General features: G+C 46.5%; 2 protein-coding genes across 2 annotated transcripts in view; one reads left to right on the top strand and one right to left on the bottom strand.

Moving 5' to 3' along the window:
- Nucleotides 1-15,438, bottom strand: part of MEA1 (male-enhanced antigen 1) — a 215,945-nt gene that overhangs the window by 124,405 nt on the left and 76,102 nt on the right. The window lies entirely within an intron of this gene.
- Nucleotides 728-15,035, top strand: ENTPD6 (ectonucleoside triphosphate diphosphohydrolase 6). Its single transcript, XM_057402869.1, has 14 exons — nt 728-836; nt 2,730-3,070; nt 3,912-3,988; nt 4,307-4,450; nt 5,508-5,583; nt 7,057-7,092; nt 8,255-8,343; nt 9,643-9,722; nt 10,586-10,650; nt 10,970-11,071; nt 11,539-11,679; nt 12,427-12,483; nt 13,345-13,457; nt 13,727-15,035. Exons 2-14 carry the CDS (start codon nt 2,812-2,814, stop codon nt 13,814-13,816), a joined length of 1,329 nt encoding a protein of 442 aa, XP_057258852.1. The 5' UTR covers nt 728-836; nt 2,730-2,811; the 3' UTR covers nt 13,817-15,035.

The following is a 15,438-nucleotide window of genomic DNA, read 5'->3' as shown; positions in this document are numbered from 1 at the left end:
AGGCAAGTGGGTTGAAGAACAGCCTGAGAACTGTTCCCCGTGCACATAAATGGTGCTTTTCACAGGAGAAAAAAAGGAACCCAACCCACATTACACTCTGGAATATCTCATCCGCACGGCAGCGCTGTTCAGGAGCATACATGCAAGGTATTTCACCTATGAGAAAGAAATACTTTACTGCTTTGCCCCGTCCCTGGGGAAACGATGTGCCGGATAAAACTACGCCCTGCTTTTCCATGAGGGCCTCGTTTCCCCCAGTCTTTGGGAGTGAAAAAGGAGAGGAGGAGAAAGCCTCTCTTGTTTTGCTGGCTTTTCAACTGCATCTTCTAGCAACTGGTCACAGACGCATCTTTCATTTAGGGTTGGAAAGAATTATATTCCCAGGGAAAGCAATATTGATCAGAGTCACAGAACCCCAGACTGGTTTGGGTTGGAAGGGACCTTAAAGCTCATCCAGTTCCAACCCCTGCCATGGGCAGGGACACCTTCCACTAGACCAGGTTGCTCCAAGCCCCTGTGTCCAACCTGGCCTTGAACACTGCCAGGGATGGGGCAGCCACAGCTTCTCTGGGCACCCTGTGCCAGGGCCTCAGCACCCTCACAGGGAACAGCTTCTCCCTCATGTCCCATCCCAATCTCCCCTCTCCCAGGTCAAAGCCGATCCCGCGCACAGCCGCAGCCTCCCCTCCCGGCCCCACCAGCCCCAGCCCCGGGACCGAGCCCCGGGCCCCGGGCCCCGTCCAGTGCGGCACCGGCCCGCACCGCGCCTGCGCAGAGGGAGCGGCGGCCGCCCCGGGGCGGGGCAGCGGCGTCGCCATGGCGGGGCCGGCGGCGGTGTGAGTGCGGGTGGTGGGGTCGGGCGGGAGCTGTGCTGGGCACCGGGGGAAGGCGGCTGCGGGCCCGGCGCGGTGGCGGGGAGGCGGTGGGGGGGTTGAGGGCCGGGCCGGGCCGCTGCCGTGTGGCGGTCCCCGCGGACGCCCGCCCTCGCCGGGAAGCTTCTCCCGTGCAGCCGATCGCGCAGAGTTAGCCCCGGTTCTCTTCAGCGAGACCGGGGTTATGCTGGCGGGACGCTGCTCCTCCGCGCCCATCGCGCTGCCGGCCTCCCCTTTCCCTCGTTGGAGGCTTCTGTCTCCTCAGAGGATCGTCCGCATCCTGCCGCTTTCCTCCCGTGGCGTTGAGCGCTCGTACCCGCAGTTGAGGCCTTTGGCACAGTCACCCCATAGATGCGCAGGGATTGCCCCCCATTTCCTTGCCATGCCACCCCCCCCCCCCCCATTCGTGTTCCTGCGCCGCTGCACTGCCCTGTTTTTCATGTGTATTTGTGCCTGTCGTTTTGCTTTCCTCCATTTTCATCCCATTTTGTCGTGCCCCTTGTTGGCACTACGCTGAAATCACCTTGAATTTAAATTCCCCCCTCTCACGCCTTCTGCATCTTCTGAATTCATACCGTGAACAGATTTACATACATGCCAAAGCCTGAAATCAACCTCATCAATTGGTTTGCTTTCTCTTCTTCATCACACTCTCAAAGAAGGAAAGGAATAATGTGATTTGCGCCCCATAAATCACCACTGGCTGCTGTTTAATTATGTGAATGATGTTTGATGGACAGAGCCTTGGGCAACCTGCTCTAGTGGAAGGTGTCCCTGCCCATGGCTGGCGTTTGGAACTGGATGAGCTTTAACGTCCCTTCCAACCCAAACCAGCCTGGGATTCTGTGGTTCTGTGTAGTGTGACTGCTTGTTCTTGCCTTGTGCTTTGCTGTGCTTTCCTTCCAGGTATTGGATTTAGGGTATGTGTACTGTATAATTCCCTGGCTCTTCCATCTTTTCTTTTCAACACTGTTTTTAAGTTGTACTTGTCCAGCCTCCTGGGACCATCTTCACTGTCCAGGAAGTAACAAACATAACTGCAAGTGATTCGGGTTGGCCAGAGAGGTTGTGGGATCTCCATGCTTGGAGGTTTTCAGGATGAAGTTGGATACAGTCCTGAGTGTGTTCTTTGACTGGTTGGATGAGGGATCTCAAGAGGTCATCTTCCCATCTCAGTCACTGTATTTCGCTACTCTGAATTCTCCTTACTCTCTTCCATCTTAGGCCTCAGTAGCAATGGGGAAAGAAAAGATTTATGCAGCTTCATGTCTTTAAATTAGCTGTAGATCTCAATGACATGCTGAAGGAGGATGGATATTTTCCTTCTGAACCATTGGGAAAGCAGTGAGCAGTGTCGTAGGTATCCAGCAGGCATGGGTGTGTGTGATGGTTAGGACAAGCAACATGGGAGAGGGGGTTTGCTGCTAGGTCCAGTTTTACAAGTGATTCACAGATCCTCCATTGTCCTGCTGGAATAAATGTGGGCATTTCAACTTCAACTGCAGGTTCCACTGGGTGAGTTGAGACAGATTTGAGCACTGAAGACAGTAGCTGGTATCTCGATTTTACTCCAGCTGCTGAAGGAGCTGCAGGCATAAAGTCTTCTCTTTGCCAGCAGTGGTCTGGCCCACCCTGTGAGGCTTTTGTTACCAGGCTGTTTGTTGCAGTCACTTCCTACTTGCTTTGCCTGCCGTACCCGTTTTCTTATCACTGATCTAAACCAGTAGTTACGTGTTTCACTGATGTGCAAGTTGAAGTTTACTCCTGTAAATCCCTTATCAAATAACGTTCATACTCTTAGTTCCTTGTAGCAGGTTTAGAAAATAAAACACCTGTTTCCTTCTCTGTTGGATATAGGAGTGATGTGGGAAGCGCCTGTTTTGTGTGAAGGACAAGAAATAAAACATTTGATAAAGGGAAGAAACAAAACATCCGATAAATGGAAGCCATGAAGATGTCAAAGCGGTTCTTTGCTTTTGGGATCTTGGCATGCATAGCTATTTATGTTGCATACATAAAATGGCACTTGGATTCCAAACAAGTTGTTGGAGCAACAGAAAGAGTTGCTGAGAGCAGGGGAGACAAACTGAACCATCAAGCACTGAGCACAGAGCTCTCGGTCTTCTATGGGATTATGTTTGATGCAGGAAGCACAGGAACTCGCATCCATATATTTAAATTCACACAGCAGCCAAAAGGTACAGTTTTGCTCTTTGAATCGTACATGAACTATAACCTGTGGGGCAGATTACTGATGATTCTTTTCTAGGGATTACTTGAACAAACAGTTCTGTCTCGAGAGCCGTCAGGAAGTATGCTGTTATTGAAGCATGTAGGTTTGGATGCAGTTATGAAAACATTCAACAAGGAGGAAATGCTGTAATGTCAGAATGTGATGAAATAGCAGCTCTACCTTCTTCTACCTGAAAAGGAGCAGCTTTTCATCACACTGCATGGTGGAAGAGGGGGTTATAAATTCAAACTGCCTCCACATTTTCACTGTGAGCTTGTTGGCTGTGTCCAGTTCCTGGCAGGGAGTTGCTTCTCTCCGCATTGGCTGGTTTTCTGCATCCTTGGGTTTAGTGTTGGATTTAAATTGCAGAACTTCAGTGTTTGATTCAAATTGCCGTGCATTGCATTTGGGTGAAGGTATTGATGAGAAGTGGGGCGGTGGGGAAGGGACAGAAAATCTCCAGTTTTCCCCTGGAGTCACAAGCTTCATTTGTTGAGGTGTTGTCCACTCCTCTGTGAAACTCTTCAAGATGAGAGAACCCATGTGGATGCTTTAGTATCACCTTAGTAGGTGATCTGAGGATGCTTTTAAGGATGAGCAGTGAGGTGTGATTGGCCTGTGGGGAGCACCTTAGGTTTGCGGAATGGGCTAGTGTAAAGTGTTTAAAGGTTGGGTGGCTGTGGGTAGTTCATTAGACAGAGGCTTTAGTCGACTTCCATCATGATGTAACTTGTAAGATGGTTTTACTTTTGTGTCTGCAAAATTCTTTGTACCATTACTTATTTTGGAATGCTGTTTTTGAGCAGAGACTCCCAAATTGACCCATGAGACGTTTAAAGCCCTGAAGCCAGGTCTATCTGCCTATGCTGATGATGTTGAAAAGGTAATCTTGTTTCTGTTACTGTAAAAGCACGTGCCCCCAGATCTCCTGAGTTTTATGTGCCCTACAAAGCATGAAATGGCAGAGAGTTCTCTGTCACTCTTTGGAAAACCTTTTGGATGTGACCTGTTGCTGGATGATGCCCACTATATCCACCAGGTGTCATGCTGTAGGAAATACCGAGTTCTCCACCTTCTCACGACACTCGCTTTTTCTGCTCCACATTTAAAGTGAATAATACCTCTGATCACCCTTTTGCCTTTCCAAGAAAGGTAAAGAGTTTCTGAGATGCCTTTTGTTTTGTTCTTTCTGTGCTCACAGAGTGGCCAGGGAATAAAAGAGCTCCTGGAGGTGGCAAAGGAGGAAGTTCCAATGGAGCTGTGGAAGTTTACTCCTCTGGTCCTGAAAGCCACAGCTGGCCTACGGTTGCTGCCAGGAGAGAAAGCTCAGAAGTTGCTGGATAAGGTACTGCTTCTTTCAGTTTGCTTTCCAGAAATTCTGTAGCAAACTTTAGTCCTTTCTTTGTAAGGTGCATACTCCTTTATCTTCATGTACATGAGACATTTCTGACATTTAACCCTGAGTGCAAGTGGGGTTGGGGGGAGGAATTGTGTGAGTACAAGCACAGAGGAATGATGACAGCTCTGAAAAAGCCTGGAGATGACATATAACAAGTGTAATGAGATACTCCTAACAGTCACCACAGGCTTGTTCTTACTGGGTGTATTTGTTGGTGGTTTTGACCAGGATGGTGCTATTTTGAGAAGAACTCTATTTGGTCCTGTTATCAGCCTGCTGCTGCAAGGCTGCTCCTTTATATTGATTGGATATAATTTAAATTGTATTTATAGGCATGTAAAATATGTTTAATATTTTAAAATGTTCTAAAAAACAAAATGTTACATTCTAGTCTTTATGGCTGCAGGAAAAGTTTAAGTATGCATTAAATGCACTCTTTTTCTAAGCAATAATAGGAAGGAAGAAATGTGGTGTGGTGGAAAACCAGTGTTTGTATTGTTCTCTGCTGCCTGCAAACTAGTTTGTTCTTTCCACGCTGGATGTCAGCTGGAACTGCTGTAGTTGTTACTTTAGAGGACTCTGGAACCCTGGGGCTTTGCTACTTCATGTAGGATGTAGTGTGAACAACCTCTAACAGCCAACATGCTCCTGTTAAAAATGCCATTTCCTGGAGCATTTCTGAAAGCCAGGGTGTCCATCTCCTGTGGCTCCCATGCGTATATAATACCTTGTGGGTAGGCAATTGCAGCAAAGTCAGCTGGGTTCCCTTCCCTGCCCATGTTCATCCCTTGTTAATGGCATTTCTGAGCAGTCTTCAGGGCTGGCTCTGGCAAATAGCAGACCATGGGCTGATGCTTGTTGGGCTCTTGAACTCCAAAGTGGTGAGCAGCAGTCAGGAGCTAACCCAAGAAGAGGAGTGGCTGTGTATAACTGTAGTTACATAGAACACTTGCTTTCTAGTTGAAAAAGGGTTTCACTGAGTTAGCTTTTGTTTGAACTGCAGGTGAAGGAGATCTTTCAGGCTTCCCCTTTCTTCGTGAGGGACAACTGTGTGTCGATAATGAATGGAACCGATGAAGGTAGGATAACCCCTTCTGCAACCATGGCGATTGCAGCCTCACTGTGACCAGTCCCAGCTCACTGTGGTGGGAGCCCACAAGCAGCAGATTTGACACAGTTTTGATGCTGCTATGTTTTCCAATTCGAAGTCCTGAACTCTGTCCTGATTTTCAAAGCTCTTGAGCGCCAAGCAGTTCCTGTGGGATCACCAGGAAGCCACTGTGCAGTCAGCACTTCTGGAAAGGTTTCTGAATATCTGCTTGTTGAGACAGCAACTGGTTTTGCACACCCTGCTCTTGACAATGCTCATCAGATATTTCTGGAAATATTTGGAATGCTTTCTGGAAGTATTATTTAATGATAACTAATCTAATGAGTGTGATTGTGAATTCAATCTGAAGAAAAGTTATATAGAAGGAAATATGTTCTGAAGTAACTTGATGCTCATCAAAAAATGATGAGGACAGAACCCAGAATCAGCCTTGATTTCTAATAATTTGAAGAAACTTCTAAATTCTAAGTAACTAAGTGTTGAAGTGCATTTTAAGTCTGCTTAGAAGCTGTTTGGAGCTCTTTACGAGCTTCTTTTTTACTGCTTGATGGAAAAAGGCCATTGTAATTCTTCTTGTTTTGTTTTAAAATCATTAACAGCAGTGACAGCCTTGGTTCAGCCAGGGGTTGAACTGGACCGTGTTCTCTTGCATGCCTCGAGTTTTAACCCCATGGATAAATATTTAAATTGGTTACCATGAGGCCCACTAATTAATCTAATTTATGGAGAAAAGGTTTATAAGCCAAGAAGAGGACAGAAACAGAGCAGGAAAACCCAAAACACTGAAAAGATGAAAATTCTTAGTATTCAAAAAGCAAGCTGAGAGCCTGACATCGAACAGAATCCTACCAGTGGATGTCTTCCTAGAAAATGAACAGCGTGTCAGTCATTTCCATGTCTTTTAGCTAAGGACACTTGAAGCCTTTGTGACTTCCTGTCTAAGTTTTTGACCTGTGAAATAGAGTTCTCCAGGTGTTTCATATACGGGCCTTCTCTTCCAAACATCACACAAGCTCTGGTTTAAGTCACTCTCTGTGTTCATGACATCTAATCTTGTGTTGTGACAGACACTAGCAGTTGTGGAAGCACTGGCTTTGGGGCAGCTTGGGTCAGGGGAGCTCAGCACAGCCAGTCCTCTTCACCCTTCTTGCTTAGCTCTCAGCCAGACGTCCTTTGGAGACTGCATTAGAAGTCCTCTTTTTGTGAACGGGGGCAAGGGAGCTTGTGGCAGATGGTCTCTGGTGTCTCTCTCTGTTGTCGGACCACAAGCTCTTGTTTGCTGATTGTTTTGTTTAGATGGTGCAGTTAAACTTAAAATCCATCTAAACAGCTCCTAAACCAGAAAGCCCTTGTAAGAGGGCTCACCACCTTTGGTACTGTTGTTAGATAAAATGGAGCGCTATGATCTAACAGGGTGTCTTTTAAATCTTTTCTTTGTTAGGTATTTCAGCCTGGATCACAATAAATTTTTTAACAGGTATGTGTACATGAGCATGTGCATAAGGATGTGACCGGTGATGTGGAATTCGTACTGGTTTCTGTCCCTGCATGGGATTTGCTTCATTATTGGGGTGGAGTGGGAGAAAGAAGTATCTGGGAACAAGGCAGCAGTTGGCCTATGTAAGTCATTAGGATTTGGACCATTTACTTGACACAGTGAGGGGTTTCATCCCTTTCCCTAGGTGTTTAATGTTGCCTTTCTTTCAATTCCCTGTAGGGTACCAGAGCATTTTATTCCTTTTTAGAGTCTGCCACCAGCTTTGGCTAAATTTTTAATGTGGGTATTCTGATTGTTCTTGGCAGCTGCACAGAACGAAAGAAAGGGCTATGCTACATCTTTAGAGATTTATAACTTAGAGATACCACAAATACTTGCACTGCTGAGTCAGAAAAGGGTAGCTAAAGGGGAAAAGAAAGCAGCTTAAGCTGAAGCCCTCTCCAAGTAAAGCAGTCTGACCCCCAAGCGCTCTGTTCAGCACACATGGTGTGTGTAGCAATGCAACAAGTGCTCTAAAGCTTTTTGTGCTCACAGGATATATCAGAAAGGTCAGAGATCTTCAATCAGCAGCTGTCATGATGCATACCGAGGTACTTGGCACAAGCTAGTCTTGTCAGGAAAGGTGTATGTGAAGGATCTGAGAAGGATGGGATTTAAATGAGAAGAGAGGTCTGGGCTGGCAGCAGGAAGAATTCCAAGACTGCTGAGTCTGAGGCCACTTCTTTTCAGTCTGTCATCCCCTTGGCTGTAGGAATCTGCAGAATATCACTAAGGGATAAGGGAGAGGTGGCCAAGGAAACCACATTCCTCTGTGCTGCGAAGAGGTTGCCAGCGTAGAGTTAGCAAAAGGGTCCTTGCATCCACTGAAAGAATGTTTAGAAACCCAGTAACCAAAGCTGCTGTAATTAGAGCATGAACAGCCCCAGAGAAATGAGAGAAACTCTGTCACTTGAGATTCTCAGGACACTTGATAAAGCCAAAATAAGCACCCAGTAGATGATAGTATAATTTAGTCCTGGCTGGAAGCTGAGGGATGTTGTTGATTGTCCTGTTTCTTTACCATTGTACTTCTGGGTTTGCTCCCCTAGCCAGTTTCTCACAGCGCCCCCCATGGCTTTCTTTGTTCTGTCACACGTTTCAGGTAGCCTAGATGATCCGCAGAAGAGAAGTGTAGGGATGCTGGATTTGGGTGGTGGATCAACACAGATCACCTTCCTTCCACGCACCGAGGTAATGTGAACATGCACATTGCTGGGGAATGCTGGTGCAGTAACTGCTCAGATTGGTTTCCCTTGGAAACAGACCAAGAGTTTGTCAGTGTGACATGAAGCCACGCTTCTGACAGAAAAACCTGTGTCACCTGGCCACATCTACCTTGTTACAGTCAGTCACAGAGGCATTCACAGCTCCCTGTCAGTCCTCTTACTCCAGCGCTGTGGGTTGGTGATGCATGTCATGAAGTTGCCAGGGCTGCTTTCTCTTGGGGGAAAACACAGTGTTCACCTGAGCACCTTCAGTTTGTGCTGATAATCATGAAGAACTCAAATGCTGTTAGTGAATTCAGTCCAAAATTTGGCCTGTATTGGGTTTTAGGAACACAGTAAGATGCCATCTCAGTCCTCGTTTCTGATTTTCCTGAGTTCACTCAGTTGCAAATGAATGCTTTCTAAGAACAATTGTTATTATGCATTAAAAAATACATGCTGATGGTTATCATTTTGGTTTCCTGTTCTGGCATTTGTATAGGTGCTCTGTAAGTTGGATGTCCTGTGGATGTGACGTTGTAAGGCTCTGGCCTGAGCAGAGATACTGTTTATAGTAAAGCTGCACAAAAGCAGAGTGTTGGGTTGCTGTATCTAGTGTCCCAGTCTGGGCTAATCAAGATACTGCTTTTACAGAAGGGGATGTGAAGTGTCCAGAATGTGGAAGTTCTGGACGTAGAGATGGTGTTAAGATCTGAGCAATATGAATAGCATCATAGCCTGAGCTTTGCTCCCCACAAATATGCCAGTGTGCTGGTGCACTTGGGGAAGAGTCTGCAAAGTGCTGTAGATAATTACCCTTTCATTTCTCCAGGCCACAGGCTGGTCCTCACTCTGTTCCTTGGCAAGCACAGTGAGGTGCTTTTCCTCTGGCTCGTGGAAGTTCACAGCTGAATTCATTTGAGTAGGAAGTTAATGCGTGCCTGGCTTTCATATTAGTTTGCACACTTTTCCCTAGCAGGGATCATGTGAAGAGGCAGTTGCTGTAGCCTCTTGATAAAAGTAGTTAAGAGCTGGAATAAGGATTCCCTTTTAATTCAAGTAATTCTTTTATACACCAGTTCAGTGTGGATGCAGATAGAAGTGTAACCAGTGTAGACCCTGTCATGTGAAGACACTGTTCTAGCTCCAGGTATCAAATCGATATACTTGCAGGTTCATCATTTCTCTCTGAACTGGGTTGTTTCATGTTGGTTTGGGAGATTTTGTTGTTGATTGCTGCTGCTGCTGGCAGAAACCTTGCAGTGACATCTTTTTCTGCCTCCAGGCAACTCTCCAGACATCACCAGCTGGCCATACAACTTCATTTCAGATGTTTAACAACACCTACAAGCTGTACTCATACAGGTTAGTTGTGGGAAAGAGCACATTGTACACACAGAGGCTTTCTATGAAGCCAGTGAGACCTAGGTGTTTTGCTGTAAGAGGTCCTTACAAATGAGTATTGGGAAGAAGTGGAGAAACTTGAGCCACCCTGTTATTACTGTGGTAATGAACCTTGGCTGCCCACCAGGTGCCCCCCAAGCTGCTCTGTCACTGTCCTTCCATCAACAGGACAGGGGGAAGAAAATACATTAAAAAGCTCATGGGAGGTCACCTACCAGTTGCCATCATGGGCAAAACAAGACTTTCCTTAGAGAATTTATTGCCAACTAAGCAGTAGGATAATGAGAAATAAGAACAAAATCAAAAACACCTCCCTCCGCCTCTTCCTCCTTTCCAGGCTCAGCTTCACTCCCTACTCTTCTCCCCCTTCACTGCCAAGTGGCACAGGGGGACAGTCAATGGACTTTGCAGTCAGTTCATACTGCTTTGTCTCTGCCATTCCTTCTTCTTCACTGGCTTCCCCTCCTCTCAGTGTTCTGGGCAGAAGGAAGCAGCTTTTTCCCACCCATATTTGCTGTGGGGTGTGTTTGGGCTCAAAGAGTCAATTCTGTATGCTAGAGGCTGTGTGCTTTCAGCATTCCCAGTTTTTAAGAGCCAGATTACCATTGACAGCTATTGCCTGTGCTTTTTCAAACAGATTATCCTTCTGGGGGAGGGTAGTATGAGGGTGGGTTGTCACACTGTTCCCCTTGCGTGCATCAGCTGCTGACTTGAGCCATTTTGCTGGGACTACGTAGAGGAGACTGGCATGTCCCAGCCAGGTTGCCAGTGGAGTGTCAGAGGAGGGATGTTTTTTGTTCACAGAGGCTTTTATTCCTTTGCAGTTACCTGGGACTCGGGCTGATGTCAGCAAGGCTCGCCATTTTAGGAGGAGTTGAGGGAAAACCCTGTAAGTTATGGCTCTGAGCATAGGGTACATAGTCCTGTTGTGAGGGGAGAAGTTGTCTGTCCCCTTCCCACTGGGCTGAAGGTTCCTGAGTGGAATGTGGACTCCTGTCACCATGGCTGGGTGCATTTGAGACAAGTGCAGGAGGTGACACTGCTAGATCCCAGGAGACCTGGGTTCTTGCCAGCCTCAGGGGAGGCAGGCATGGGATATCTGAACCGTGACTGGGGCTTGGAGGTGCCTTGCTGAGGCTGTGGGGCTGAGGGGTCTGAAATTAACCCCTTATGGTTTTCCCTAACGTGGCTTTGTTTTACTTCTGCAGTAGGAGAAGGGGAGGAACTGATCAGCCCCTGTTTACCTCCTGGCTTCAAATCTGAGTGGCAGCATGGTGAGATAGTATACAAAATTAAAGGACAGAAGGCAGGTATAGTGATTTATCACTCTTCCTCTCTAGGCCAGCATGCTATTAGCAGTGTAAATGATACACTCAGCTTCTTGCAAAGACAGTAGATTCTCTGTTTACTGTTCAGTCTGGCTCCTCTAGATGTGCTGCTAAAGAGATTCTGCAGCTTTTCCCTCTTGTACCATGGTGTCTGTCTGGTCAGTAAAGCTGGTGGTAGTAGCACAGGTGGAGTTGAGCAATCCCTGAACAGGTCTGTCAGAATCCTTCCACCTCAGATGGCATTGTCCATCTCTGATCTATCACATACTCAGTCCCAATCTGAGGATGGTAGGTGTTCCCACTGGAAGATGCAGATTTCAGTTCTCTGTGAAGAGCTTATGACGTGTTATTGTGCAAAAGGGAGCCTGTTTCCTGGCAGATCCTAAGCAAATTGCATGCATATTTAACTCTCTGCCCATAATATGCTGGGTTTCTTTGCCTTCTTTTAGGTGAGCCTCTGTATGAGGCTTGTTCTAACAAAGTGGCAAAGATGCTCTACAGAAAAGTGCATAAAGCTGAGGAAGTGAAGGACTTGGATTTTTACACGTTTTCCTACTACTATGACCTTGCAGCAGAGGTTGGTCTCATAGGTAGGTTTGCTCCTGGTTTAGTTTCATTTAAATGACAAGCTGTGGAAGAAATAGCTCACATCAGGATGCTTTGCTAAGCTGTCATGGAACTTAGCCTTTTGTTATGCTGCTGCGCAGCATTGGTCTTGGCTGGATTTTGGATGCTATTTAATTTCTATAGAGAGAGGACTGGGGCTGTGAAATACGACCTGCAACTTCTGGTAATGGCTTTTAAACAAACTGTCTGCATTTCAGAAATCGCTGTGTGATTCACTCCACAATCCAAAATAGAAACAGGACCTCATAATGATAAACAAATCTCTTGGACAGGACAGCAGTGAAATGATCTTGGGCTGTGTGTTTGGCTTCGCAGACCTCTTTAGATGGAATGAGGATTTTTAGATAACTCCACATGTATTCAAAACGTATCCCATCTCTTTCCCAGTGGTATGTTGGTGTGTAAAAGTCTGTTCAGTGGTAGAAAGCAGGTGATGAGATCTCAGGCTAGTTTGGACAAGGTGACAGTCTGTAAACTGTGTTTCTGTAGGAAAGGAGGCTAAAAATTCTTCATAAAATGAGGCTTTACAATCTGTATTAAAACTCTTTTAAAGGTTCTTTTACCTTTAAAGCAAGTGTGAGTTTTGTCAATGATTTCAGTGGCTCAGTGGAAATGAACCTTCAAGGTTTCCTTTCCCAACTTTTATGGCTTGAATCTACAATTGCCTTTATACAAATACCTTAAAAGACCACCTTTGTTTGTTCGTTTAGATAAAGAAAAAGGAGGAAGCTTAACTGTTGGTGACTTTGAAATTGCAGCTAAATACGGTGAGTGAGACACAATCCAACACACAGCAGTCATTGTGTGTGAATTCATACCCCGGTGGCAAACAGGTGACATGATAAAGATATCAAAACTCGCTCAAGAATTACTACTAAACTTGCCAGTTAACAGCTCACCTGACATCATGCTTTCAGAATTGGTGTGGGGTTCTCATCCCGTTAGTGTAACCTGTTCTTACCTGGTTTCATTTTACTTCTTGTCTCAAGATTTGTTCCTCAGCTTGATTGTTAATCAGAAAAGGGGTAAAGCCAGCTCATAGTTTTTGGCTTCATCAGCTGCTGAGAGAACTGCCTATGCGGACTTACAAATGGAAACATCCTTTTCTTAATGCCACAGACTCAGGCTTTGACCAAACCGACATGGAGCTTTTTGGGAAACTTTATGATTGACTGAACAATTGTTGCAGTTTTTTGTGTAATTCATCCTGAGAAGGGAAGTGAGGGTTATTTTGCTTTTGTCTTGGTTTTTTCTTTTGTCTTCTTTCCCTTTGGTTTTGTCTACATCTATGGAGTGCTTATGCACAGGAAACATAACATACCTGTGGTTGCTTGGCTATTTAAAGGCTTGAAGTAGATAGAAGAAAACTTGAAGGCCCTTTTCATCCTTTCCCAGAGAGATAGAAGCAACTCACCTGTCTTAGGGGAGACACAGAAAGCCTTGATCTTCCTTCCAGTGTGCCACAGCTTTTGTGCATGTCATTTCAGTCCTATAGTGACAGGTTCCATCACTGTGCAGCTCAATTGACAAGAGATGTTTTATGGATTCACTTGAGGTTTTTCAAAGCTGTGTTGATGCTAGGCCTGAGCCCACAGTGTGCATTCAGACACCCTTTCCTTTCTCCTTAGTATGTAAGACCATGGAAATCAGTCCTGGAAGCAGCCCTTTTCTATGCATGGACCTCACGTACATCACCTTCCTCCTGCAAGAGCTGGGCTTCCCAAAGAGCCAAGTCTTCAAGGTGATGCACAGGATGGAGGTGATGCTGGGGAGAGTGGGCAGCAGGGTGCTGAGGCAGTAGTCATCACACCAATAGTTTGCTCCTCAATTTCCTTTCTTAATGCAACACATTCTCTGTGATCGGGGGTGGAGGGACACTGGCCTCACAACGGTGGTAACCAGCCGTGATAACCTTCAGTACTGTATTCCCCTTGCATGCTTCTCCTTTCTCCCAAAGAATTGTGGTTTAACTTCCTTGCTTTGGTGGTGTTGTTCTGTGGTTTTTTTCAGCTTGCCCGGAAAATTGACAATGTTGAAACGAGCTGGGCATTGGGAGCCACTTTTCATTACATTGACTCACTCAATAGACTGCAGTACTAAAGCTCCTTGAAGAAAATCAGTTTTTGGAAGCCCAACGTGATGGGAAGTCAAGTCCCCTCCATCACTAGCTCTCTTTTTTACAGTGTAGAGTGCACAATCTAAAGAATAAGCCTTGATTTGACACCATCTGCAGTCAACTTGCTGTAAAACTTGATCACTGTTGAAGGAAAACCAGGACTCTGCAGGACATCTATGATCTCTATGAGAAAACCACCTTTTTGGAATGTGCTTGTACTATGTGCTTGTACTGTGCTGAAGTCACTGTAGGAAATGGTCGCTCCGGGAGGAACTCTTTACCGTCCTGATTCCAGGGTGGGTTTTTCCTGTTTGTCAGCAGTTTTCAGTGATGATTTTTATTTCACTACTTCCGTGTTTGAAGGTGAACTCCTGTGTGTGTGTGTGCAAAGACAGTGCAGTTACACAGCTGTGCTGCTGACAGGCTTTGGAATACGCTGTGGAACTCTCAATTCTGCTTTCTGTTTGCTGGACTAGAAAAGCTCAAGAGCACTCCAGAAACTGGATATGGACTTGGAGGCATGAATCGGAGCCTGCATGCCCTGTAGTGCTAAAGCCTACATCCAGCCTAATGTTGGTTCCTTGGCTGCTGGAAGATGGATGGTGGAAGAGAACATCTTCTGTATTTGCTGGATCTAGAGGAGCAAGGCCTGGGTACAGGGCTCAAGATGCATTTGATAGCTCGGGAGTTGGTCAGGGTAAGATGGATGAACAAGATGCAACCATAAATGTAAACCCTGAGCATGGCTTATTAGAACTCACAGACATTTGTGCCTTGGCCAGGTTGACGCAGGGCCTGGGCTGAATGCATTTACTTGGGCTCTGCTTCCTGCAGACACATCTCACTTTGATAAATGAATGTATATGGTTGCACTGAGCCGTGGCAGGGTAGCTGCAATGCACCACTCCAGCAGCAGGCTGTACGCGGGCTGAAGTCACCTCGGAGGCCGCAGGAGCTGGAGGAGGGAACGTGCTGTGCGCTTTGTAACCTAACTGTGGAGTTGTGTTCTGTTTGTAGTGGATGTTTAGAGCAGACCCCAGAGGTCTTTTGGGGTGCGGAAAAGCCCAGCAGTGTGTGCCCCGACTCCAGGGCTCACGGCCACAGCCTCGTCGGGCAGTGGGATGTGGCACGGTGGTGTGTGGTGCTGCATGGGGACACTGGAACCCCACTGTATGACAATAAAACCCCAATTTAAACTGAAAACCTGGTGGTGGTGGTGGTGGGTTGAGAAATGAGTGCCCTGATGCCATTGCTGTCCCCTCACGGCATCACAGTGTCCATCCCTGTCACAGAACCCCAGGCTGGTTTGTGTTCGGACCTTAAAGCTCACCCAGTTCCAACCCCCTGCCACAGGCAGGGACATCTTCCACTAGAGCAGGTTGCTCCAAGCCCCTGTGTCCAACCTGGCCTTGAACACTGCCAGGGATGGGGCAGCCACAGCTGCTCTGGGCACCCTGTGCCAGGACCTCAGCACCCTCACAGGGAAGAATTTCTCCCTAATGTCTCATCTCAATCTCCCCTCTGTCAGGTTAAAGCCATTCCCCCTTGTCCTGTCCCTACAGGCCCTTGTCAAAAGCCCCTCTCCGGCTTTCCTGTGGGCCCCTTT

Source organism: Pezoporus wallicus, unplaced genomic scaffold, assembly GCF_028554395.1.
Source record: "Pezoporus wallicus isolate ANWC-B61680 ecotype Strahan unplaced genomic scaffold, APGP_CSIRO_Pwel_v1 contig_7553, whole genome shotgun sequence".
Lineage (NCBI taxonomy): Eukaryota > Metazoa > Chordata > Aves > Psittaciformes > Psittacidae > Pezoporus > Pezoporus wallicus.
The sequence above is the reverse complement of the archived record's forward strand: the minus strand, read 5'-3'. Positions and strand labels throughout refer to the sequence as shown.